Below are 25370 nucleotides of genomic sequence, written 5' to 3' on the forward strand. Positions count from 1 at the left end.
GAGGTTAATGTTGTGTTACAAGCTGTCTATCAAAGTGGGAAACTGTGAGGCATTGCCTTTTAGTGACAGAGTTAAGGAATTGAAGTCTTTCACATTTCAATGAGAAAAGGTTGTGACATGCTGTGAGCACCATTTGGCTGCAGAACAAATAAAAACAATAATTCAGCTTAACTGCAAAAAAAAAAAGAATGGATGGCTTTTGGTTTTCAAAAGTATTTTGTAGATTTTGTAGATTTTTTTAAAAGGTTCTTAATCTACATGGAAGCATACAGAGCTGTATTTTCATCTAAATTGGCATGTGAGGGCAAAAAATACCTGCTTATTTGAATTGGTAAAGCTACAGAAATTACCATAGATAAGTCCTATATGAAATGAGAGTAATTGTTGTTCCAGTTTAATTAACACTAAAGATAATTGAGACTGTATTCATATGTAGCATAGCATTTATGGCATTTTGTTTCACAAAAATTAAACTGTCTTTTCCAGAACTTTATTACTCTTATTGAAAGAGATACATCAGCTTTTTCAACTTTTTTTTTTTTATATCAGCACATAATCAAACCTTTCCCTATACCCTGCAGAGAATACAAAAGAGTAATGCATTAATATGGATGGCAATTTATAGTTTATTCAGTTGCTCACTTCATCTACATTGTGTGCTTACTGGCACAGTTTTGTTATCGTTCTCAGTTTTGTTTTTGCAGAATGTTTTGTTGTTTTTTTTTTCTTTTAAAATGAGGGAATGTTTTGCATTGCAAAGAAAATGGTTGCCTTTTCTTCCTCTAAAACAGAAGTGTATGAATATACATCTTTCATTGAAGTTAATGTAGTAGAAGTCAGTTCACTCTACTTTTAAATAAATGATTACTGTCATGATCGGTAAACTCATATGGTGATGTATTCCTGCACTTCTCTCACTACCATTTTCATTTACACAGCATTCAATGAATTTAGATATCCTTGTTTTATGATAGCAATTTCATGAGATGTGAAACAGTCTTGATGGTTTCTCTACAGCTTGGAAGTTGCCAGTCTGACTCGGGCAGATACTGATTTGGAGGCATATCGAATGCAGATCGGCAAAGAAGTGATTGATATGATGATGAAGAACATGGTGTTAAGTCACAGCCTCATTCCACACGTGGAGAAGAGGATGAGTTCAGTTTTCAAAAAGCAGTTCCTTACAATGGAGAGAGAGTTTCAGGAAGAGCACGAAAGGAAGGTTGTGGCTTTAACAGCTGAGTGTAATCTGGAAACAAGGAAGAAGATGGAGACTCAACGCCAGAAGGAGAGAGCTGCAAATGAAGAGGCTGAAGAGTTAATGAAAAAAGTGAATGAAATGGTAAGTCTTGTAGTTTTATGTAAATGGTTTCTCCTTTGCAGTAGGACGGCTGAGTTGTTCTCTTAGAGGACTGTGCAAATTAAATGTTTTCAAAAGATCAGATTTAATGAGAGTGGGTACTAGCAAGAAACAGTTTTGCTTTACCAGGAAAATGAAATCATCTTGAGAATCTGTGACACCTGAAAACAAAAGGCCTCCACTATCTTGCTTTATTTTTTGCTTGCATAGTTGCTCACCCTTGCAAAGTAGTTCATTATTTATTATTTTGTACTGCAGCAGTTCTAGGAAAGAAAGTATTTTACACATTCGGAGTAGAATCATAAGCCTTATCTGCATCATAAAACCTACAGTACAGATAAAATTCCTCCAATATTCTTATTTTGAAGAGAATGGAAATACATTAGCCATCTCCACCAAGGACTGTTTTCTTCTAAACCAAACGAAGCCAACCAGAGCAGTCCATATTTAAAGCAGAGCAGGAAGTGAAATTTTCTTGAAAATAGCCTCTCAGTAACAGTGAGATAAATCATGTTAAGATGAATACGATTCTTTACAAGTTTAGGGTTCTCTGTAAGTAAAATCTTAGTGCTTATGCCTGTTACTTTTGATCAGAGATTTCTGACTGAATGGGTATTAATGCCTAGGATTTCATAGGTGGTCATTTCAGGAAGTAGAGCTGAAGTCATCTGACCTCCATTTCAGTGTCCCTGATACAAAATCATCCTCAGTTCCTCTACATCTTCTTTCAAACATTTTACAGAAAAACTGATTTATTTTTTTTTTTCCTTTTTAATTCACATGTCTGGAGAGAATTCTGGTAATTTCTGAGTGTTTCACCTCTGTAACCTTAAAATGCTAAAATATTCAAGTTTAATGTTTCATGCTTGTCTAAGTTCATAACTCAAGTTGAAGAGGATGACTTGGTGGGAAGAAATAGCACAGTTCGTGATTTACCAGTGGTGCTTTGGTTCTGGAGCACATGTGGGTGTGTGGGTATTGGATGTGGCGCTTCTGAATTTCCAGCTGTCTTTGGATAAGTTGTTTCTAGTAATAGGTTCTCTTAGACCTTTATACATGCCTGTGTCTGCTGTCATTATAGACATTTCCTAAGTTTTTGGCATTCTGTAAAAACACTTGATTTTTTTTTTCTGTTTGCATACCATATACCTGTAATTGTGAAGGACTTCAATAGCAATTTGTGATAACAAATTAGAGAAAAGTGTTTTGCTGAGGGTTTGCTGGTGAAGTACCCTCAACATGCTGAGGCTCTGGAGTTCAGAGTTCAGTGTTCAAATTTTTACTAAACATGCATTCAGTCCAGTAGATTTTATTTGCACAAAATACATTGCTGCTCTTTCAGTCTTGTTTATATTAGAAATCCCAAACAGTAGCTGTCATTAAAAAAAATTAAGACCAATTGTCCCTATGCATTTATGATCTACTTATGTTCTGTTACCCAACTTTCAGTCCCCTAAGATCCTGACAGTAGTTACGCTTTTTGAAAGAGAACGGTAAAACCCAGCAGAATGTATGAAAGAATGTGGTTGGTTTGTTTTTTTTACTTGCCGTGGAATTTGGTCCAAGAGGACATGCTGGAGAATTAGGGATGTCTCACACGAACTCCTGCCAGTGGGTGACGTCAGAGAGACAGCGGTGACAAGCAGCTGCAGCAAAAGCTTCTTCATCCTTTTTGGTCAAAACAAAGAATGGATATTCCTTGCCTTTTTGATCAATTGTTTGTTGCCTACAGTGCATCGCTTGGGAATGAGGGGTGAGATTAGGGAGGCTCAGTGCAGAGGATAGTTTTGTCAATATGAATAGTATGAAATTCAGAACAAGACTCACATAACACTTTGATAGCTCTGCTGACATAAGAAGTATCCTTTGCTCTTTGGGACATGCATGTTTTGATTCGAAAATGAGTTCATGCCATCTGTGATTAAAACTGCGAATACGTAAATCTTACTGGGGAGCTATGAGAAAGTATCTCTTGCAAAAAAGCTTTTAAATTAATTACCATTTAATTCTGCTCCATTGTTGTAACTCTAAAATGGCTCTATTGGATTAATTTGTAGAAACCGATAGATAAAGTAGGTCACTGATAATCAAAACTTCCAAAGATTTGCAATGTAATAGTTTTTTTTCTAATTTATATGTTTTTAGATATCTGTGTTTTCTGACTTATGTAAGTCTACTCAATTTTAATATGATTTCAACATTGCTGAATGTAAGAAATTAATTTCATATATATATATATATATGAATATAAATATATTTATATATATGTTGAATCTCATGAAGTTGGTTTACCTTCAGGAATGCTTCTCAGTTCTAATAATGCCTTGGAAGCATCATTTGGGTTATAAACTGACTATTGTACAATCCATCATTCCAGCAGATAAACATGGAAAGTGTGAACAGATTCAGTATTAGCCTTCTTCAAACCTGAAATGATAGCAATCAGAGTGTGCATAAAATACATACGAGCTACGAACTTCAATGCTTTAAAATATTTTGAATGCTGAATTTATGCAGAGTTATTTATTATTCTCTTCTCTGCAGCCTGCTGTAGAATACAGAAGTCTTCTGGATAGACTTCACAGTCTGGAGCGGGACCATCTGAAGAGGTTCCTTCTGGTAAAGCAGGAGGAGTATTTTGCAAAGGCTTATAGACAGCTGACTGTTTCCCAGAGAAAGGAGCTCCATAGCATCTTCTTTACACAGATAATAAATGCTACTTTCAAGGGAGAACTGAAACTGGAAATAGCAAAATCATTAGTGGAAGATTACTCTAAAATACAGGTAATGGGACAACTGTTCTCTTATTAAGCTGATGACAGAATACAAACCCATAGTAACTTTTGTAAAATATTTCAGGAAGCGTATGCACTTGTGCCTAAAATGTATTACCAATATATTATCACTTTTATAGCTAATTTTCATAGGAATAACATTTAAAAGTATATTACCATTATTATGTATGTTTAGATATCTGTACAGCTGTATATGAATGCATTTGCACAGCCTTTTTCTGCAACAGTGAATTAGATGTATTTGCTACAATATTATTTGCTAAGTACTTGACTTCTGTTTTCCTTGGTAATATTTTCAAAGTGCCCAAGGTTTTAAAGCTAGTCTTTACTGCTTAAGGAAAATAAGACTAAGAGGTCACCTATGTCGTGCAGGAGAAATAAGGCTGAATACTTACCTACGCTATGCATGGGGAGATTGTGATATACAAATCTGAAGTTTTGCAGTGAGTATTTTGGATCTGTGCATAGCTCCTGAAAGCTGACTTAGAAGAGTTCTGTCCTTGAGCCCTTTTCCACAGTGTGGACTGTAAGCAGATTTGTGTTAGTGCAGCAAACTTCTGGTTCCAAGTCTGCCCTAGGTGATGTTAATGGGGCCCTCAGCTTCTGACAGAAATGTCAGGGTACATTGCAACAGCATAGTGTGTGTCCTTGAAGGACTTTTTACTCTGTTTGTGTTGGAAGTTAGTGTTATGGATTCTAAAAACTCTGGGAATTGTTCTTCTGCCTGTTTCTTGATGAATGAGTGTCGGGATCCTAGACACTGAGGTTTTGGAGGTTACAAAGCAATATCTGAAAAGTAAGTGTTAAAACATAAGGTCCACTTGTAAAACTAGGTGCATTGTCAATGCTTTGTACAAAAAAAGCCTCACATGGGTCACTAAAAGACATACATGCTATAAAAACTTTTCCAAAGGTAGCTAAGCAGCCATAAATGATAGGGCAAATGAAAGAAATCCTGAAGATGTTTGTTTTGCTACTTGAACATGGGTGACCTAAGTATTAGAACTTGTCTTAGATACCTGAATGTGTGCTAGAATCCATCCTGTACACACCTTCGGTGTCTACTGCAGCCACTTGTAGACTTCAACCTTTCCTATTCCAAACTGTTGAAAGCAGAAACTTCTGAGCCAGCCTGTGTACAGCTAGTGTGGATTTTCCCATGCTGTGCTGGGCACATGTAGGAGATGTATCCTTGTCTTTAAAGTCAGTTTAGGAGAGTGCACATAAAATAGAGGTATTCATACCAAAGGCTCTTTGTGTTATTTTCTTTTGATGAAATAATGTTAATAATTCAACATGATCTCCAGACTTAAGTTTGTATGAGCTCACTGTTTTTTTCACTTGTAAAAACTTTTTAACTTCTCTCTGTTTAGGAGCAAGTCTGACCTGATACCCTTAGATGTTAGTTGAAATTAAAATTATATCTAATTAGATATGTTTGTTCATGTTCTTTCCTGTAGGGAGACATTGAAGAGCTAATGGATTTTTTGCAAGCCAGCAAGAAGTATCATCTGAGCAGAAGATTTGCTTACAGAGAATATCTTATAAGAAAGATACAGTTAAGGGATTCTCAGGCCTCTGCTCTTATAAATGCAGCAGCAACTCAGATATTGAATCTCATTAATAAGATGGAAAGGTAAATGCCTCAGTTGTTTTTTTTGGTATCTATCTTGGTGTTTATGTTTCCTAGCAAGAAAGGTGAATAAAAATATGTGTGGGGGTTGAGTTTATTCTAATATTTTGTAACTGATACCAGTGTCAATTGGCTGAAAAACAATCCAGCACTGCTGCTATAGGTCCTGTGTATTCATCTTAATTTGTGTGTTTCAGATGTCTGTATTGGTGTTATTCACTGGCATCATATGGGGCATGCATTCAGAGAGCAAGTTTAACATAGGTAATGCAACACCAGCCTTTTGGCATCAGTGGCAAGAGTCAGCACTGGACAGATATATCAGACTTTGCCTTGTGTATTTTATTTCATGATGTTGACTTACATTAAAAGTAATTTAATATTAGAAAGCAGGAAGTCTGTCCAAAACCAAAAGATTGCATCTGTTGAGATGGTACATTAACTTATTTAATTCATGTGGCCTTTCCTTACTGTTCCTGTTTACTGACATGCTGAGTTCAGCCTCAAGATTTGTTGATGAGAGAGTGGTTCTTCCCATATGCTTAGACTGCTTTGCCTATTTTGCTAAAATCTGCAGCTGTGTGGCTCTAAGACAGAAATAAATCTCTTGGCATAGGAAATAGAACTCAGGCACATCTTCCACAGAAAGTTCCTTTCCATCAGTTTGTGCCTCTTTTCAGAAATGTATTATGCAAGAAATGTTCTGAGATGTTTTCACAGATGTCATTATGTGAAAGGCCTTAATGAGAAACTCATCTGTATAACCACTGCGTCCTTGGATCAAATCACTGCAATAACAACGGCAACTTCTCAAGTTGAAAAATAGGTTCCACTCAGTGTTCAATGCTTGTTACTGCGCTTAATAGTCAGAAAACAGATCAACAACAGAATGAAGAGAAGACATGTAGTATTAGTAAGACCTAGTGGATTTCATCCCCAGAAATATAATAGGGGGGGTGATTGTACACGCATACAAAAAAAATACCCTTCCTCCAAAAAGCCAACAACTTCTTCCCTCTTAAAGCATAATTTCCAAGATGAAAAATAAGTCCGTAGTGCTCCCCTTCCAAACTTCTCAGACTGGCAGAAAAAGAAAATGTATCCATAGTTCTAGATTACATTTGTAGAGAATAAATCCCATCTCACTTTTTGAGTGTAGAACTAGTTATTTTCCTTTAACTTCCCATATCTGCTGGGTCACAAATTCCATTCAAGCAAATTTTGCCCAGATTCTTATTCAAATTCCATTCTAAAGAACAAATTACAGAATGTAGTTATTTAAATTTTTTGCTAGTTATTTTTTTTTTCCTACAAGCAAACTGAAATATACTAGTATAAACCCAGAGGAAGTTATAATCTGTGCTAGGCAGGCTTGAATTTCAGTTTTTACCTCTAAACTGATTTAAGGCATATTTACAAATTTTGGAGTTAAAATTTGAGCAAGAGTAGTTTGGAGCTGCTACTTTAAATTTGTGTCCATAATATCGTCTTATTTTTTGTACTACTGTTTCAACTGCTTGTCTAAATGTAAGTACAGGTCTATCTTGATTCCTTGTGTTTAGCTTTGGTACTGGGCCTGAAACTTACAGTTACAAAAATGTAGAACTGTCTATTTTGAGTTGAGAAACCAATATATTACAAATTAACAGATTCAGAAATAAATGTAACAGCAAGTAAGTTGTATGGGTAGAGACCATAATAGAACATATAAAATGTATCAGAGGGCAAGGCAGTTCAAAATAAACATGAAAATGATTATCTGTAGCCTGAAATAGAGGCTTTAAAAAAAAAAAAAAAAAAAGAATTCTAGGGAGATTTGTGAACATTTTAAATGAAATACAACAGCCAGGTTTGTTAAATTGAACTTTCTAAAGATAGCAGTTAAATAAAATATCATTTTTAATAGGACTGGCTGTGTGTACTTGGTGCTGTTTGGAAATCAAGCCTGTGAGTTGCAGTGTTGGAATGCAGGAAAACAAATTTTAAAATTCCAACACTAATGGCACATTTTCAGAGGTGTCTGGGCTCTTTGTGTTTTCCCTTACAGAGTCAGTGAGTCAAAAGGCAACCGGAGAAAGTATTTAGCCCAGTGTTTTTCTGGGTATACACAGAGATGCAGAGCTCTTGATGTTATTGAACTGCAGCAGCTGTAACATTGCATTGTTCTTGTGCAAATATCTGCACTTTCAAAGAAGTTTTCTTAGTTCTCAAAAATCCTCACATTTTAATATCTATAAGCATTCATTATGAATTGTGTTTTTTGAAGCAGGGTGTTGCTTTGATCTTTTCTTACAAAGATAATCAAAGCATCTTGTATTGTTCTGACTATTCTTCATTTACGTGGTCCTTATTATAAACTAAGCAATTTTCCACACAGTGTCTTGCTGAACCTTTCAGGAAGAAGTTGCTGGAAAGTGAATATCTCCAGTAGTAATGCAACAGCACAAAGCTTTTTCATGATTTCTTACAGCCTTTTCTGCATATAGCTCTTTTCTGTGTTAAGCTTTTACAGCCTTGAATTATTTACTTCAGTTATTATTGGTAGTATGCCAGCTTGGCAGGTAAAATCCTAAAATAGCTAAAGTGCAGTAACCTGGACATCATTATGCAGGTTCTCTGCATACAGTCTGTTTTGAGACAGCCTCCATATACAGCTTTTCTGATTGATCTCTTCTGCTTCAGTGTCTTTCTTCTCTAGCCTCCATAAAACATTTCTTTGCTGGGGTACAGCTTTCATTAGGCAGATCTCCATTACATTTAATACAATCTACTACTTTTTATTTTTAGTGCTTTTACTATACATTTTTTCTGTAAACCTTTAGGCTTTCATTCTGTACAGAGAAGTCAAGGTTTTTCTCCAATTGACCTATGATGTGTGCTTCTCATGAGCCCACGCTGCATCTCTGTACCTTCCAAGATGCTCACTGCATTTGCATGAATCTTCCTGTAAACCTCTCTGTCATTACTCTAGTATTCTCCTTCATTAACATTCTCCTTGTACAAAAACATTAAACACATGCCTGCACATTTTTTCAATGTCTGGTATGCTGAGACCAAGCATATCATACAATCTTATACTATTTCACTGTCTTTCTCCTCTCCTTTTGTTTTGTATTTCAGTTCACAGTCCTTTGGTAACAGAGTGTCTTTCACTTCTAATACACCAACTGTTTTTACTCTGTATTTGTATGGAACTAGAAATGAAGTTCTCTTGGAATGACAGAGCCTCCTAGGAACTACCATAATACTGATTAATAGAAGTTACCGTTTAAACTCCTATAGACCTCTGTAATGGCAGGAGTTCTGCCCACTATTTTATTATGTGGGATTTTTAAGTAGATTCCAAATAAATAGATCATCAAATGCAGTTTGAGAAAAAGGCATATGGATCTCTAAATAATCAACAACCCTGAGCTGAAATAATGTAGACTCTTTTTTTTTTTTTTTAATCCTAAGATAAATCATCTTTCTTTGAAATTTTTCATTTGCAGGATGATTCCAGCACATCTATCTTTTTCTATTGCAGATCTTTCCACTGCTCTGGACAGGGATTTTAATTGGGTGCAGTAAGACTAGGTTTATTTCTTCAATGTGAGACAGGCTGAAGGTGTTAAGAATAATACTTGGTTATTATCTTACCATAATAAATCTACCTTTGATGCAATAATCTTTTGCCTTGGGCTTGATCAGAAAGGAAGCATGAGATCTATCAAATACAGATATGAAACTTGGTGCTCTTGGGTCCATAATGATTTGCTTGGACATAACACTGAACTTTATTTACTTTCAAGGCAAAAATGACTTTGCCAAAATATATGAGAATAATGCTTGGTGAATTGCTCTCAAGTTGCTGAGAGGTGTTTTAATCCTCCTTACAGAGGAGTAGAAAAATGCAGTAGACACTGGAAGAAACCTCTGTAAAAGGAGGCATTCTGTGGTTGACATAGCTGTGAGAATGCAGATCTGAGTTTCTTTCCAGCACAGTCAGTACATGGGGGTTATTTTGTGGCTTGCTCAGATATCTGCAGATGCATGAGCTCTAGTTGGAGAGGTGAGAGTTGTGGAATTTGGACACCACGTTTATAATGCAGTTACTGCAATCAAGTTAAAACTTTATATTCTCCTTCACTTATTTTAGCTTGTAGTTTGAAGATTTTACTTAGTTAGAATAAGGCTGCAACAGTATGAACAAATCCTAATAAAACAGAATTAGACCCCATACATGGAGAAGGTTGTGGTGGTAGATTGCTATGTTTAGCCATTACGGTAGCTTATTAATTCTGCTAGGTATCATGCTGGAACAGAGACCTGAAAGACCAACATATAAAGACCAACATACCAAATTTTTCAAAATTGTATTGAACCCAAGCTTTTGTATGTAATATTGATACGGGAAGAGGGGATTTGGAAATTAAACCAGGAAATGTTTGGACAACATCCAGATTCAGCTTTGGAAGAGGTGCTTTCTGCTCAAAATTTCATTTGGCCTTTTCAGTACCACTTCAAAACTCCAGTGTGCTGAATATAAACTTAATATATATAAATAAACTTAATATAAAATATAAACGGCCCAGCAGACCGGCCTGACTTAAGATAGTCTGCGTTAAGATGCTCTTCCATTCTTCTGTTGTTTGAGAAAGATTTGGGAATTTTCTATTGTAAATAGTGTAAATAGGACAGCAGACAATTTTGGAAATTAAATTTGAGTGTATAGGAAGAGAATTTTTATAACTATTAAACTATTATTTGTATTTTGCTTAGTCTTTAATGTTAAGTAGGATAGCAACTGTGGGTAGATCTAAACTTCAGTTTGAAATAACCGTGTGCCTAAGACCGAGAGTTTGCTCTGTCATAGTATTATATTTCACTGTTTGAAATCTTTTTCTTCTTTAAATGCAATAGGAAAGCTGAATCTAAGTGTTTTTATTTGATTAAATTACATCCTTAAAAGAAAATTGCTTTTAATGAGAAGGAAATATAAAAGACATCTAGAGTTGCATCCCAGTGGCATTAAATGAAAAATGTAAATATTATGAATAATATATAAGGTTTGAAATGTCTCATTTGAATATTACTTACATTACTAGATGATATGTAATTGGTTTTGCATTTGCCTTCCCTTTCTTCCTTCTTCACATTCCTTCTTCATACTCTGCCCTCACAAAATGCCTTGATTCTGCATTCATCTTTGAGATTAGGGCTATCCTTCTGTTATCTGCTTGTCCATTTAAGAATTATGTTACTGCTAAAAAAACAAAGATCTTTCTTTGTGGCTGCTTTGTGGAGCCTTATTATTGTACTAATTGCTTTAAATATCTTTTTGCTCATAAGAATTGGGGGTAAGAGGTTTCAAACACCATTATTATTACAGAGCGGGTCATCTACGTGAAAGTCATTTGGAAATGCTGCTGGACCGAGCTGAGGCTGAAATTAATTCTGTTAAACAAAAATTCGATCATGATTTAAAACAAGAAAAGCAAAAGCTTCATCAGAAACTCATTACCAAGCGAAAGTGGAAAATGTTGCAAAAGGTAATTATTTTCAGTAGATTTATTTTTCCAGGGCTTAACGTGAAGGAAAAATTGAATGTGCTGAAAAGTAAGGCATAGTTCTTAGGTTGGAGGTCAGCCAAAACAGAGATGAAAATAAATGTTCACTTTTATTTGCTGTGTATGATCATGTATTGTACTGTGTTTATTATTCAGTAATTAACAGCTTTTCATAAAAAAAAAAAAAAAAAAGAAAGAAAAAGCCTGCAAGAAATTAATGTAAGTGAAGAAACTCATGAAGCCCATTTGCTTAGTCTACTTGTGCATTGTTACAGTTTTATCTTTTTGGGATTGGTCAAACCACATGATCATACATTTCTATAAGTCGTAGCCTTTCTCTCTAACAATAATTACAATAATCTCAGGCCTGCTTGATGCATATAAAGCCATTATGTTGCATACTAAGTAGATATCCGCGCACTGAAAAGCAGTTTTGAGAACAATGAAAAGCAGAATTTTATTTTTGCTATAATATGCGTATTTAACAAGCTTACATTTGAGAGCTGTCTCTTCTCTTAATCTTGTTCCCCTTTTTGGCAAATGAATCTGCAGAAGGAGCAACGGAAGGAGCAGTTGTCTGTAGGGAACGCCTTCAAAACCTCAAGGGAGATCACTGACTACCTGAGCCACTGGAAAACTCTTCTGAGTGATCATGCCATTGAATTTGAAGAACTTACTGAAAAGCTGGATAATGAAGGCAGTGAAGAGCTGAGAGACCTTATATTTAATCTAACAGAGAAAACTGTTGAAGAACTTAAACTTGTTCAATATGGAGTATTTGTGCAAGAGCTGATAAAGCTCAGTGTGCCAAAGATGTTCCTGCTGGAAGTTGTGGAGGAGCATAAAAAAGAGATCATTGCTAAACGTGAACACCTTGAAAGGGAAGAACGTGAAAAGAGCACAGCTGCTGAAGAGTTGCTTCAGCTCACCAGGCAAAAACTAAGCCAAGAGCTGGAAAATAGTCTTTCACAACAAAGAAAATTAAGGAGCTGGGAACAATCTGTATTCATGCAAGTATCTCTGTCTTTTCTTCTGTTTTTCTAATTAGTAATAAACTAGTAGCTGACAGTCCTGTGTGGTTGTAATTGTTAATGACCAGTTCTCTGTCATGCACCTGGGAACTGATTTCTCACGAATGCTCAACCCCTGCAGAGCCAGCAGCATGAGCTGACAGCCTCTACAGTCTAACTCTTCAGTGGAATTTCCAGGAAATAGTGTTTTCAAAACCAAAACAGTGCAGTACTATTTTTATACTTCAGTTTAGCCTGTGTCAGTTGTCACTTGTGTGTCTTTCATCATTGTTCTCAGTCCCTTCTCAGAGATCCAGATTACTTTGCAAATGTCATTTAGTCAGGCCTATTTATCCCTACAATCGATTTTTATGTATCCCTTCCAGCCACAAGTCAAGCTTTATCCATCATGTGCTCATTTATGCTCCACAACAGTATTTTTACTTATTTCATAAATGCCCAGCATAGTAGTGTACCCCTCCAGTTCTTGAGCTCCATCCATCAGACTTGGTTAATTTGCCCTGGTGACAAAGTGCTGCTGGTACTGAGGCCCCAAGGCAGAGAGGCATCATGGCATGCAATGCAGTTGATGCTGCAGAGATTTGCTGACTTCAGGCACATCCTCTGGCCATTGCTTTCTGCTATGATGTGACCTTGTGGAGGTGGAAAGGTGGGGGGCCATGCTACCTCCCCTGGGAGACCTTAGGAAGGGAGGGACCATGACTGTAGCCGAGAGAAAGCAGGCACAGTGCTGTGCAGCAATTTCCTAGATAAACTTGCAGTGTTGTTAAGCATTTGTCTTTCAAGTACATTTTTGACTTAGTTGTTTTATTACTTGAACGTTTACAGTATTGCATTTCCTATACAATGTACTTGAACTCCTTGAACTCCTATACAATGTTACTTGAACATTTACAGTATTGCATTTCCTATACAATGTACTTAACAGCAAACTTGGTTAGAGACATAGTAACAGAATTGTAGCTTTAGAGGAAACCACTGGAATAGGCAATGTGTGGAGCCTAAGGAGCAAGCACACCAACTGTGAGAAATCATACAGAAAAAATGCATCAGATAAACTTTCTGCTTACTGCCTCTTCTATGAATAAAAGAGATTTGCTTGATTGTTTTTGTCCAGGCAGCATGTCTCTTAAGTTTGTCTGCTGTACAGGCAAGACAGGGCAAGAAACCTTGTCCACTGCATGTTTGCTTTGTTAAAGAATAAAATCCATTTGCATCTTGGTTTGGTTCTGTTTTCAAGGCTCTTGCATTTTGCTCAGCATTTTAAATACTTTCTTGTAAGCCATTTTGGTGCATCTTCTAGCTTATCTTATTATCTCAGAATATATTACTGAGAACAGACCTGTGTGAGCAGGAAAGGAGATTGTATGACCCAACAGGTCTTTCATTTCCTAATTTTCGATTCCAAGGTAATTGTGTTCCAGTCTACAGCGTTGCCTGTTACATTTGTTAGATGCTATCTTTATTTCCAGCAATAGTAAGCTGCCTGCTTTTTCTAGTAAAATATGGGCATATGCATTCAAAAACTTCAGCATTTATGCAACTGTTCTGTCAAAAGGCCCTTACAATCTATCACTGTCTTTTTTCTAATCCAGTGGCTGTTGATTTTGGTTATTTCAGTCACAGATACCAGCACTCACGTTTGCATGTTCATCTGCCACATAGTTTTCACAATTATTTTGAGTGATAGCTTTTCCTTTTTATTGCTTGTTGAAGAGTCAGTGAGTCAGTCCAAAATTTGTGACGATCATTAATGCTGAAAGTTTTTTTAAATATGGGCTTTACAAAATTGTGATTTACAGACTTTACACACTATGGATTTTCTTCTGTTGAAGGTCTAAGACAGCAAGAGGAATAGAAAGAATACTATAAATGCTTATTTCGTTTAATATTGCCGTAGTTATTTTTAAGTGAGCAATACTCATATTGAAAATGTTTTAATATAGAGTTTGAGTGTACTTTGATGAATAAGTAAACAGGAATGGAATCTGCATTTCAAAACCCAGAAATATTTCAGTAGAACTATGAGTTTCTGTAAGCCTGTGTTTGAGTGTATATATATATATGAGTATATATAAGAGTATATAAGTATATAAGAGTATATATACATACTCTACATATTTTAAATGCAAATGCATTTTTGGGAAATAGAAAAAATTAAAAAGTTAATCTACTTTTATCAAATATTCAAATAATATTTTAGTCACAGAATAAGAATATGATTGTAGTTTAAGGTCAGTCAAATCTGGAAGATTAATTTAAGTTCTGGCTTTTTTTTTTTTTTTTTTTTTTTATGTCAACTTCACCTTGACCTGAGGAGCAGTTCCCCAGACTTCTGTGTTGGAAACCTTTCTTCTACAAAAAATGAATTTTGAGTGATTCACATTGTTAAAATGTAATCCATGTTGTTCAGACTGCTGAAAGCTTTTTTACGAAGAACAAGTCAAACCACTTAGTGATGGGACAGATGACATATATGAGTTTATTATAAAGAGATACTTTTTTTCCACTCAGTGGCTGTGACAGCTAAGTGCTGGGAAAAAGCACAGAGAAACTTTACAAGAAGCCTTTACCGTAATTACAGCCTTAACTTCAGAGTCTGTATTTTCTGAAGTGGTAGTGGAAGGATTCTATGCATAAGTGCTCAGAATTGTATATATTTATTTTTTAATTCTGAATCTGTTTTATTTTGCAAATGATTTTTTACAATCTGAGAAGTTCTGTGTGAAAAAATTAAAGTATCTCCAAGGAAATTTTGAACTTGTTGAGCATCTCAGTCCCAGGAGAAATAAATAACTCTCGTATGATAAGACAAAAAAAGAATGATCAAAGTCACGTATTTTTCTGCATGCCTTAAAATTTTGTACAGAGTTGTTTGTATGACTGAACAGCAAATGGCTTTACTTTTTTTCTCTTTCCCCAACAGGAGTCTTCTAACTTTGCCCCTTTCACTATCTGAAGAGAAGTTGTTTAAAATGAGGCAGGAGTTCCACTGCTGCTTTTCTCAGCTGGACAGCAGTTTGGCTCTCCCCAAGATAAGAGCAAGAGCTTTACTTCAGGCTTTTGAGCTGGAGTGGAGAGATGCACAGCTACTGAAGGTCAATCAGAATCTAGCAATGACCAGTATGCAGGTGGGAACATTTGGAATCAATTTGGGAATGGGTGAGATGTTGGCCTCATGTGCAGATATAGGTCAAAAGCTTCTTCATAGGGGTGACTGTGAAGTACGCTCTTCCTCTGTGTGCAGATGGTGGACTAAAAGGTAACTGAGCATAGGGGAGTATGCTTGCTTCACATACACCTGCATGTCACTACTGCATGTGTATCCTCCAGCCTCTCCAAGATGAAGGTGTGGGTAGAAGGAAGCAGTTGGGTGGCCAAAAGGAGGCACGTTTCTGAGGAGAGACACTGAAGTGTCAAAACCTGGAGCGGTGCTAAGCTTCAGGAAGATCAGGCACAACCCAAATTGCAATTTTACCTGCAACCCCCATGCTTCACTAAATTTGGCAATAAGGAGGAAGTAAGGGCAGATATGGGAGTATTTTTAGAGGAATGTCCTACATTATCTTATTTGCTTAAGAAAGTGAAATCCCTGAGGTAGCTGATCATTCTTGGCAAGAATATAGCTTGATATTTGATTCTTCTTTCCAAGAAAATTGTGCAGGTACTGAGGATTTTCTTCTTCTGTTTGGTTGTTTTAAATCTACATATATATATATGTTTAAGGCTGGAGAGACTTTCCCAATAACTTTCCCATCTATCAAATCTATCCCTTTTTTAAATTTTAAATAATTGTATGAAGGGTGTTTAATAATACCTTCAGTAAAGTGTAAAACTTGTGGAGTCATAAATTGTTTTATGTCCTTAAGCAGCAGAAAGAGAATTGTTTCCTGTATGATTTGTTTGATGCCATCGTAAATGAAGGACTTTGCTTTGCTCTGTTTTGTTTCAGTTATGTTTTCTAAATGTGTAAGTGAACTTGGGATAATTGCTATAGAAAGTAGGCTAGATCAAAACCTTAATAATTTCTGAAGTACTTAAAAAAGAAAATGACTTTGCAAAGCCTTATAGTTGAACAGATGTTATCATTTCCCTGAGAGTACATTATACTTAGTTGATATTCTTGTAAAGAAATATAAAGGTCAAGAATAATTTGATTACATGGAACGGTGCTCCTTAATACTATCATGGTTCATTTGAGATTCATATAATGTGTCTGGAAAACAATGTAGCTCTTAAATTAATATTCTTTGTTCATTTTTAACCGTGCTGGGGAGATAATGTATCTGTTAAAATCTTGTTGTATTGTCACTGCTAAAGGTTGTTTAAAATAAAATTTATAACAGTTTCATGGGAAGGATGAATACATAATTCTACTTGAAAGAAATCTAAAAGGAAATTTCCAGCTTTGTCTGAATATCTGAAAGGAATCTTCCGAGTGAATAGCCAACACATGCATTTTAGAAATATTTTCTTAGTGAAAGTTGTCCTTGCCACATATTTAATTAATTATTGAATCTGCCAAATACAGTAAGTTGTAATCTTAATGTTAACATACCCATCTGTCTCTTAAAAATAAAGCATTTTGCACTCATCTTTTTACAGCCGCATTCTAAAACGAAAAAAACAGGATCCAAGAATAGAAATAAGATTGATATTTTGAAGAAATCTTTACAGGACAAAATTTTCATTTATGAAGACTCATTGAAAGTTGAAAATTTGACTAAGGTAAATGCAAGCATTTTCTGTACTGGGATCAGAGCCTAAATTTTAAGTAAACAAGATAAAAAATGAACGACATGAAATGGAGTGAGAGATCTTTCTACTCTTGACTACATTTGTTAAGATGCATGTAAAATTAACAGTTTGCTTTAATTTTTTGGAGTTAGATCTGAAAGCATTTTGGTATCTGTTTCATCAGATGGTTGTTGGGTTTACTGCATGCATTGACTGCAAGATGTACCTATGTCCTTTGGCTTTCTTAAGGAGTCTTTCAAATAGTGGAATGTGCTTCACTGCTGAGAAGGATTTAGTTTATGGACCTCTTCAAATGCCACTCTAAACCCAGAAGTGTGTTCTTAGAAAATGTTTTGGTTAGGTGCTGGGTTTGTCTATGCACAACTCATTAAGAGTGTCTTGAATAGAATGGATGTCTTTTTGAAAGGGTCTCAGTCACAATCTGGTTAATCCCTAAGGAATGGGTGAGGCTTGTGCCAATACAGGACTTTGGAGTTTTTGTCCTTCTTTGCCCCCAGACTTTCCATGAGATCCAGGAGACATTGTTCATGCTCTTTAATCTTTCTCTGCTTTGCTTTCTCACTTGTATGATATGAGTAACATAAATTTTCTATATCAGATGAATATTACAGTGACAACAGTTAGACAGAGGTAGTGTTCAGCTATTGTGAACTCTGTGCAGAACAAGTGTCATTGGAAGTTAAAATTGTAGATAAAAATCCTTCCACAAATGACTGCAGTGACACTTTTAGTATAAATTTGGATGCAGTTTTGTTCTTACACTTATTCCTTGTGCGTTATATACCTTTATTCTGAGGAATGTAAAATCATGGATCAGTGTGTTTATTCAGAAATAATTTTACTTTTACGTGAGATGAGCACTTTGCTATTTTTTGTTGTAGATGGTAAAAGTGATGGTTTATCCAGCATCCAGTCTTTGAAAGTGAGAGAAAATGCTTATGTAAGAGTGAGACAAGTGGCCAAGTGTATTCTGCCACTCTCTGATAATTTAAGAGCTCCTATCCGAGTGTGCATCAAATCTTACTGGGGACATTTGAGCTTCAATACCTGTTGTCATAACCTCCAAAAAATTACTATTATTTTTTAACTTTAAAGTACAACTTAGTATGGGCCCAGCTCATAAGCATTCATTTTTATAACAACTTTGGTGCAAATACTGACTTGAATTTTTGTTAGAATTTTGTTTTAGAACTAGAAATTTATCTTCTCTCATCCTCAGTGTTTGTTCTGCACTGTTTTACATTCACCATCTGGTATGCCTTTTGTTGCTTTAATTTTCCCATGGGCAGGGTCAGAATTGAAAGATCTTAAAGGTCCTTTCCAAGCCAAGCCATTCTGTGATTCTATGATACTAAGTTTGAAGCCTGGTCTTTATGTGAGAATATCATCACTGTGCTGTGAAAAACACTGAAAGCAGATTTTATCTGCTTGTGTTTCATGGCTGTTTTTAGCTATTCTGTGTATTTGGAGAAGATATTTCAGTTCTGATATAGCAGTTACCTATCTCAAAAGAAAAATAGTGGTAAAAATAGTGACTTTAGTCTGTTTACCCTAGGGGGCTGAAAAAAACTCTCAGTGGTAATAGACTTGCATGAGAAAAGTCTTAGGAACTGCATGTAATGAAGAATATTTTCAGATCATTTCCATTATTTGTAAAATTTAAGATGGAGACGTCACTAATTAGCAATTAGTGAATGAAGTATTGAATTTGGAAGCCTAACCATAGTGCATTTACAGAATTTGAATTATTTTTTTTAGTTTACTTCAAGCATTTTAAGTGGTGTTAGCAGCAAAAGTTCAGACATAGGAGTTGATTCATCATAAACGATGTATTTTGATATTCTAATGTATTACACTGAATTGTACAGTGACAAGCAGTTTTTTACAGTCTTCTGCTTATATGGTAAAATCCTTCATGAGTGGCAAGGAAATACTACTGGTTTAGAAGAAGTTTATAATTTAGTTTGAAACCAGTATTTCATCTAGCTTTGACTGAAGTTATCACGTATATCATGCTGAAGTCAGACCTACTTGCAAACTTACATTTTCCCAAATTCATTTCTGTTTGGAGAGCTGTGATTCCAGAACTAACAGGCAGAAAGAAACTCAGGTGGAGAGAGATAAATAATACTACCTGTCTGAGCAATTGCAGTGATTTATTTAAGAGCAGCTGATTTATTTTATGATGTTGAATAGAACCTGAATAATAAATCTGGAATATCCTTCTTACGTATTTGGGCACAGTTAGCATATGGTTTCATACTTAATAATACATAAATATTACCCTGTTTTGCAGTTTGAACTATAAATCTTATGGTTCATGGAATGTACTTAACATCATGTGTAAATCTGTGTGATATTTGGAATGGTTAACAAAGGAAGTATGTTTTTCTGTCATCGATATCTCTTCTGCCTTTTAATTCAGCTGCAGTTAAAATATACATTCTTGTGTCTGTATGAATTGTAAAACTGTATTTCAATCCTTATCCATTTAAATGAATAATGAATTCAAGCTTCCATGTGATCACTCATTTATTCATACATATTCATTCACCCATCCTCAGATTTCGTATAATTCACTTAAAATCCTTGTATCTGAAATGGAACCTTCTGTGAGGAAAGAAGCAGATCTTAAATTCAGTTGTGTGCACACATCTCTCACAACATTTGTGTAGTTTTTTATCTGTATCTTTGAAGGCTTACAGCACATCTTTTTCCTAAACAACAAAAGCAGCCTTCAGATATTGCTTACTAATTTTGTGTCATATAAACCAAATCTTTCCACAAGAATATGTTTTCCACTTTTTAAGATATTGTAAAAATTGTACATGTTCTGGCAGATGGACAGTATTGTAGAGATGTAAATACAAGCTGGATGAGAAAGAGAACCAGTTCCTCAGAATGAATATATGTATATATATTTCATAACACATTAAAGCTAATGAATGAGCGCTAAATAACTTACATTATTTTTTTATTTTTATTTAATATTAATTAATTATCATTTATACTAGCTAGAAGTTGCCCTAGTATGTTGGATAGAGAGCATCACAAACAAAAGCATTTGAAAATGATCCTATTTGATTCTAGTCAGGTAGGTGCTGTTCAAGGAATGGGGAAAAAAGTTCAACAGGTGGTATTATATTGAATTGTATCACTATCGTAATATAAATCATTCTGTTGTGATTCCATTGTTCTCAGCACTCAACCATGACAAAATTTAAAACGTGATTTGTGGCACCAGTTGTCCAGCCTGGTTCATTTCTAGCACTGCCCTTTAAATTGTCATTGGTAGTGTTTTATTTCCGTCTGCAGGGAATGCCTTGGTAGACACCAGCTGCTGCTAGGAAAGTGTTAAGTCATCAAGTCAAATGTAACTTGAAGAAGTTTTTCTTGTGCACAAGTTTCCAAAGGAGGACTTTTAAAATATTTGCACTGGTGTGTGGAGTAATCTTTTTTTCCAGCCCATAGTCTTGTATTGTTGCCTCATAAGAATATCTTGAAATAACGTTTTGGATTTTGAAAGCAAGTTTTCTTTGACAAGTTAGAAAAACAAAACAACAAACAAACCTTGAGCTGGATGGGATTGGCAGCCTCGTACAATCCAAACCAAAACTGTGATTTGTAGAATGCTTTACAGAAGTTTTACATGATTTCTGTTTCATGTTGCTAGAGTGTAATGTAGATGTCTGAATGCTTGTTTGTGAACTGTTGGATTGTGAGGTTACATAGGGCATGCTGAAGTTATCAGCTTTTCAGTAAAAAGCATGGCAGTGAAAATACCTCAAATTCATTTTATTTTTCTCGCCTACTTGCAAAGAATGTAAAAGATATACACACCAAAATAATATTAGTACAGAATATTGATTACTGCAAACTGGAACAAGAAATGGATATTTTTGGATGTAGTTTAAGATACAAATCATCTACTTTTGTTTATTGTTTTTAAGAGCAGTTGGAAACAGCTGGAGCAGCAACTCCAGATTTTGGCCATTATTTTTGCTTTTCACTGAAGAGGTGTGACTCCACTGTTCAAGAGTGACAAGTTAGTTTTTAGCATTTAGGTTTACTGTATTTCCAGTACGATCTCTGAGCTAACTTCTGTTCTGAAATCAGATGTTTGCTAGCCATTTGGTTGCTTATTATTTAATGTTTTACACATGTATTTTTCAAGATTAACTCTTTAGATTAACAGTAATGTTGAAAGGCAGTGTCTGTCTCTTAAGATGGAAACTTGTTTCTACAATGTGCTTATAAGATGATTTCTTTACTTTTTTGTTGCGATTGTCTAACTCATTTCTTAGAGATATGTCCTGATGATAATTGTCTTTCCTTTGTGTTCAAGGATGTTCCAAATGATGTAATGGAAATTTGGAGAAAAACATATGAGCACGAATATACCATAAGCATTGTTTATTGCAAATCATATTTTGAATTTAGCTGTATCTGTGGGATAATAGAATTTGGGTGATACATGGTCACTCTTGAGAAATTTCTTACCAATTAAATATCCAGAGAAAAATCATGAGCATCATTCTTCTTTAAAGCAAACCACAAAATAAATTTAAAAAACAATGTAATTCTGATAAACATGAATGGAATAAAAACTAGCATGAATGGAAAGCTAATAAGGTTTTAATGACTTGAGACGCAGAAAAGCAGATGCAGGGGCAATTTTATTGGTCATGAATGTCAGTGGTACAGAATGGAGAGCTCGTCAATCACATTGCTTTTGATTGTGTGCTTGTAAATGCAGAGTTTGCCTTTCACTCGTGGATATATGTATTTTTTTTGTTTAGGTCCCATTAGATGTGTGGCGGCAACATAGTTACTGAGTCAGAGCATTTCAATTTGATTTTCTTTGATGTTTACTTAGTCTAGTTTTAATCCTGTCTGAAATCCATTACCAGCAGGCTCTTGATCTATAGTTTAACGTTGTTTACAAAAGAGAATTTTTAGTTATTTACTTAAAGAATAGTAGGTTGAATTTTACTGGTCACTGTCAACTGACACATGCCAATTTGAAAACTAAATGTAGTCTTTCCATGCATTTTATTATTTTTGCTAAGTAAAAGGATATGTTTTGTCTTACTATTTAGTCAATGACATAGGTAAGCAGAGAGTTATTTGTACTCTAATTTTTACTTTTGTTACATTAAATATTAATGTAGACACTGTATTCCAGGTTAATATTTAATGTTAAAGCTATCTTTACATAAAATGAAGCCTTATCACATTGAAATATCTCACCTAAATGCAGGTTTTTTGTTTTTTTTTTATCATTGTAAATAGAGTAAAAGCCTGAAATGTAATGCTATAAACACCTTTTAAGCTAATAACAGCTTTGATTTCTTTGCTGTTTTAATCCAGCTTGTTAATTTCAGAGTAGTAAAATCATGAGTGTGCATGTAATGTTTTAGGTTAATCTTGTTATCTTTTGTCTGTCATTATCTTTTAGGTCAATTATGAGTTGCTACTTGAGAAAGACTGTCAGATACATGATCTGGAAAATAAACTTGGGGAATATATTGCTTCTTTAGAGTTTCAAAAGAGTGTTAAAAAATGCAAAATGCTGGAGCTCTATGCAGCAATCATAAGTGTGCAAGCTTTCCTCTTGGAAAACCTGAGCATGTCAAAAACACTGTCAAAATCGGAATGTATTCAGATTTTAAAAGCTAATAATCCGGTAAGTAATGAAGTTGTGAAAAGGAAAGTTCCTGCTGGGAGACAGCAGCTGGCATGGTGGCTTATTGGACGTTAGTTTAACTGTGCTGGTTTGCATCTGTTGATGGTCTGCTCTTGAATTTCTGTGCTTATTTGCACTCTAGTGCTCCAACTAAAACAAATAAAGCAAAGAAAAGTGTAAGAGCCAGAGATGATGTATTATTTATTTTTACTATAATGTTGTACCTAGACCTGCAGTCAGAAAGAGCAGTATTTTGATAACTAGTTAATGCTAAAATTTTGTTGTTCACAAGGAAGGCAATGGGGAAGTGATAGTGAATCATAACTCACTAGTGTGTAATCATTGTATAATTTGTCTGGAACAAGTTAGAAAATTTTGCACATTGTAGTTGTAACCATACAATAAAATCCATAACTGCATGTTCTATTTAAATCATGGAGCTCTTAAAATGCCTGGGAAGGTTATGGAACAGATATTCTCGGGAGCCTTCATGGACCAATTAATGGTCAACCAGAGGATCAGGCTCACTCAGCATGGGTTTACGAATGGTAGATCTTGTCTGACAAACCTGATTTTGTTCTACGACAAGGTGACCCGCTTAGTGGATGAGGGTAAGGCTGTCGATGTGGTATACCTGGACTTCATCAAAGCCTTTGACACTGTCCCCCACAGTATTCTTGTGGAGAAGCTGGCTGCCCATGGTTTGGATGGGCGTACTCTCTGCTGTGTGAAACTGTGGCTGGATGGCTGGGCCCAAAGAGTTGTGGTCAATGGAGTTAAATCCAGTTGGCTGCTGGTCATGAGCAGTGACCACCAGGGCTCAGTACTGGGAACGCTTCTATTTAACATCTTTATTAATTGTCTTGATGAGGGGATTGGCTGCATCCTCCGTAAGTTTGCAGACAACACGAAGTTTGGAGGGACTGCTGATCTGCCTGAGGGGAGAAAGGACACTACAGAGGGACCTGGATGGACTGGATCGATGGGCCAACGTTAACTGTATGAGTTTCAATAGGGCCAAGTGTCGGGTCCTGCGTTTTGGTCACAGCAAACCCAGGCAACCGTATAGGCTTGGGGTGGAGTGGCTGGAAAGCTGCCTGATGGAAAGGAACCTTAGTGTACTGTTGGATGGTCAGCTGAATATGAGTCTATAGTGTGGCCAAGAAGGCCAGTGGCATCCTGGCTTGTATCAGAAATGGTGTGGTAAGCAGGACTAGGGAAGTAATCCTGCCCCTGTGCTCAGCATTGGTGAGGCCTCACCTTGAATACTCTGTTCAGTTTTGGGCACCTGAGTACAGAAAAGACATTGAGGTGCTGGAGCAGGTCCAGAGAAGGGCAACAAGGCTTGTGAAGAGCTCGGAGGATATGCCCTATGAGGAGAGACTGAAGGAACTGGGGCTGTTTAGTCTGGGTAAGAGGAAGCTGAGGGAAGACCTTATTGCTCTCTTCCAATATCTGAAGGGTGATTGCAGTTGGAGCAGGGTTGGTCTCTTCTCACTGGTGACAGGATGAGGGGAAATGGCTGCAATTTGCGCCAGGGTAAGTTTAGGTTGGATATCAGGAAACACTTCTTTACAGAAAGGGTTGTTAAGCATTAGAATCGGATCCCCAGGGAAGTGGTTGAATCACCATCCCTGGATGTGTTTAAAAACCATTTGGATGTGGTGCTCAGGGACATGATTTAGCAAAGGGTTGTTAGGATAGTACGGTTAGGTCATGGTTGGACTTGATGATCTACAAGGTCTTTTCCAAACGGAGTGATTATGTGATTCTGTGTACCACCCATTTATCCTACTCTGAGCATGCTCACATGCCTTATGTATGTAGCAGAAACTTCAGACAGACTTTTTCCCTTCATTGTATTTGCCATGTAGTTAATATGTGGCCGTTTTTTAAATCTCTTTTTAATACTTCAGTGCTCAGTATTCATAAGGAATTTTTTTTTTTGTCTGCTATTTGCGACCATTCAAGTGAAGCTTGGGAGAGCACTGGAGTAGAACAAACAAAACATTTTTTTATGAGCAAAACCTTTTTGCTATAGGGCATCATTAGAAAGATATTGCTGTGAAAACTCCTGCTTAAATTTTAATGCTCTCATCTCTGTAGAGCTTCTCTTAAAACAGGAGTTAGAATATTTGTGTCATTCTAGACTTTTTTTTTAAAAAAATTTGTATTAAATCTGTAGGAAATAGAGAAAGTTCTATGTGGACAGAGTATTAAAATAATTTAATCTGGGATTATTACCTTTTATGCAAGAAGTGTAAGAGGTCCCAGCGAAGAGACTGGATTTTGTCCTATTCTCTGCAAAGAGATTACCTTTAGCTTCCCTGTCCTTGAACAGATGTAGAAAAAACATTGAAGGAGAGACAGAAAAGAGATGTAGAATAGCAAAGGATTCTTTATCCAACATGCAAGAACTGAGCTAAAACATATATTAGTTGGGAAAAAAAAATACTTTTGGCATTGACAATTTACAGAAATAATCTCCTGGTGATCAAACCTTTATATCTTGATATCTTGCTGCGCTTTATTTCTGCTCCTTTATCCCGCCAGCTGGC

General features: G+C 35.8%; 2 protein-coding genes across 2 annotated transcripts in view; both read left to right on the plus strand.

Moving 5' to 3' along the window:
- EVC2 (EvC ciliary complex subunit 2) overlaps positions 1–25370 on the plus strand; it is a 65709-nt gene that overhangs the window by 30084 nt on the left and 10255 nt on the right. The window contains exons 10-17 of the mRNA XM_052681687.1: positions 1018–1342; positions 3905–4144; positions 5616–5791; positions 11160–11319; positions 11890–12347; positions 15295–15499; positions 16974–17096; positions 22585–22812. Coding sequence (XP_052537647.1) covers positions 1018–1342; positions 3905–4144; positions 5616–5791; positions 11160–11319; positions 11890–12347; positions 15295–15499; positions 16974–17096; positions 22585–22812 — 1915 coding nt within the window. The remainder of the gene's footprint in view (positions 1–1017; positions 1343–3904; positions 4145–5615; positions 5792–11159; positions 11320–11889; positions 12348–15294; positions 15500–16973; positions 17097–22584; positions 22813–25370) is intronic.
- STX18 (syntaxin 18) overlaps positions 1–25370 on the plus strand; it is a 540575-nt gene that overhangs the window by 24582 nt on the left and 490623 nt on the right. The gene's annotated exons all lie outside the window — the stretch shown is intronic.

This window comes from Tympanuchus pallidicinctus, unplaced genomic scaffold (genome assembly GCF_026119805.1).
Source record: "Tympanuchus pallidicinctus isolate F22 unplaced genomic scaffold, pur_lepc_1.0 scaffold2, whole genome shotgun sequence".
Classification (NCBI taxonomy): Eukaryota; Metazoa; Chordata; class Aves; order Galliformes; family Phasianidae; genus Tympanuchus; species Tympanuchus pallidicinctus.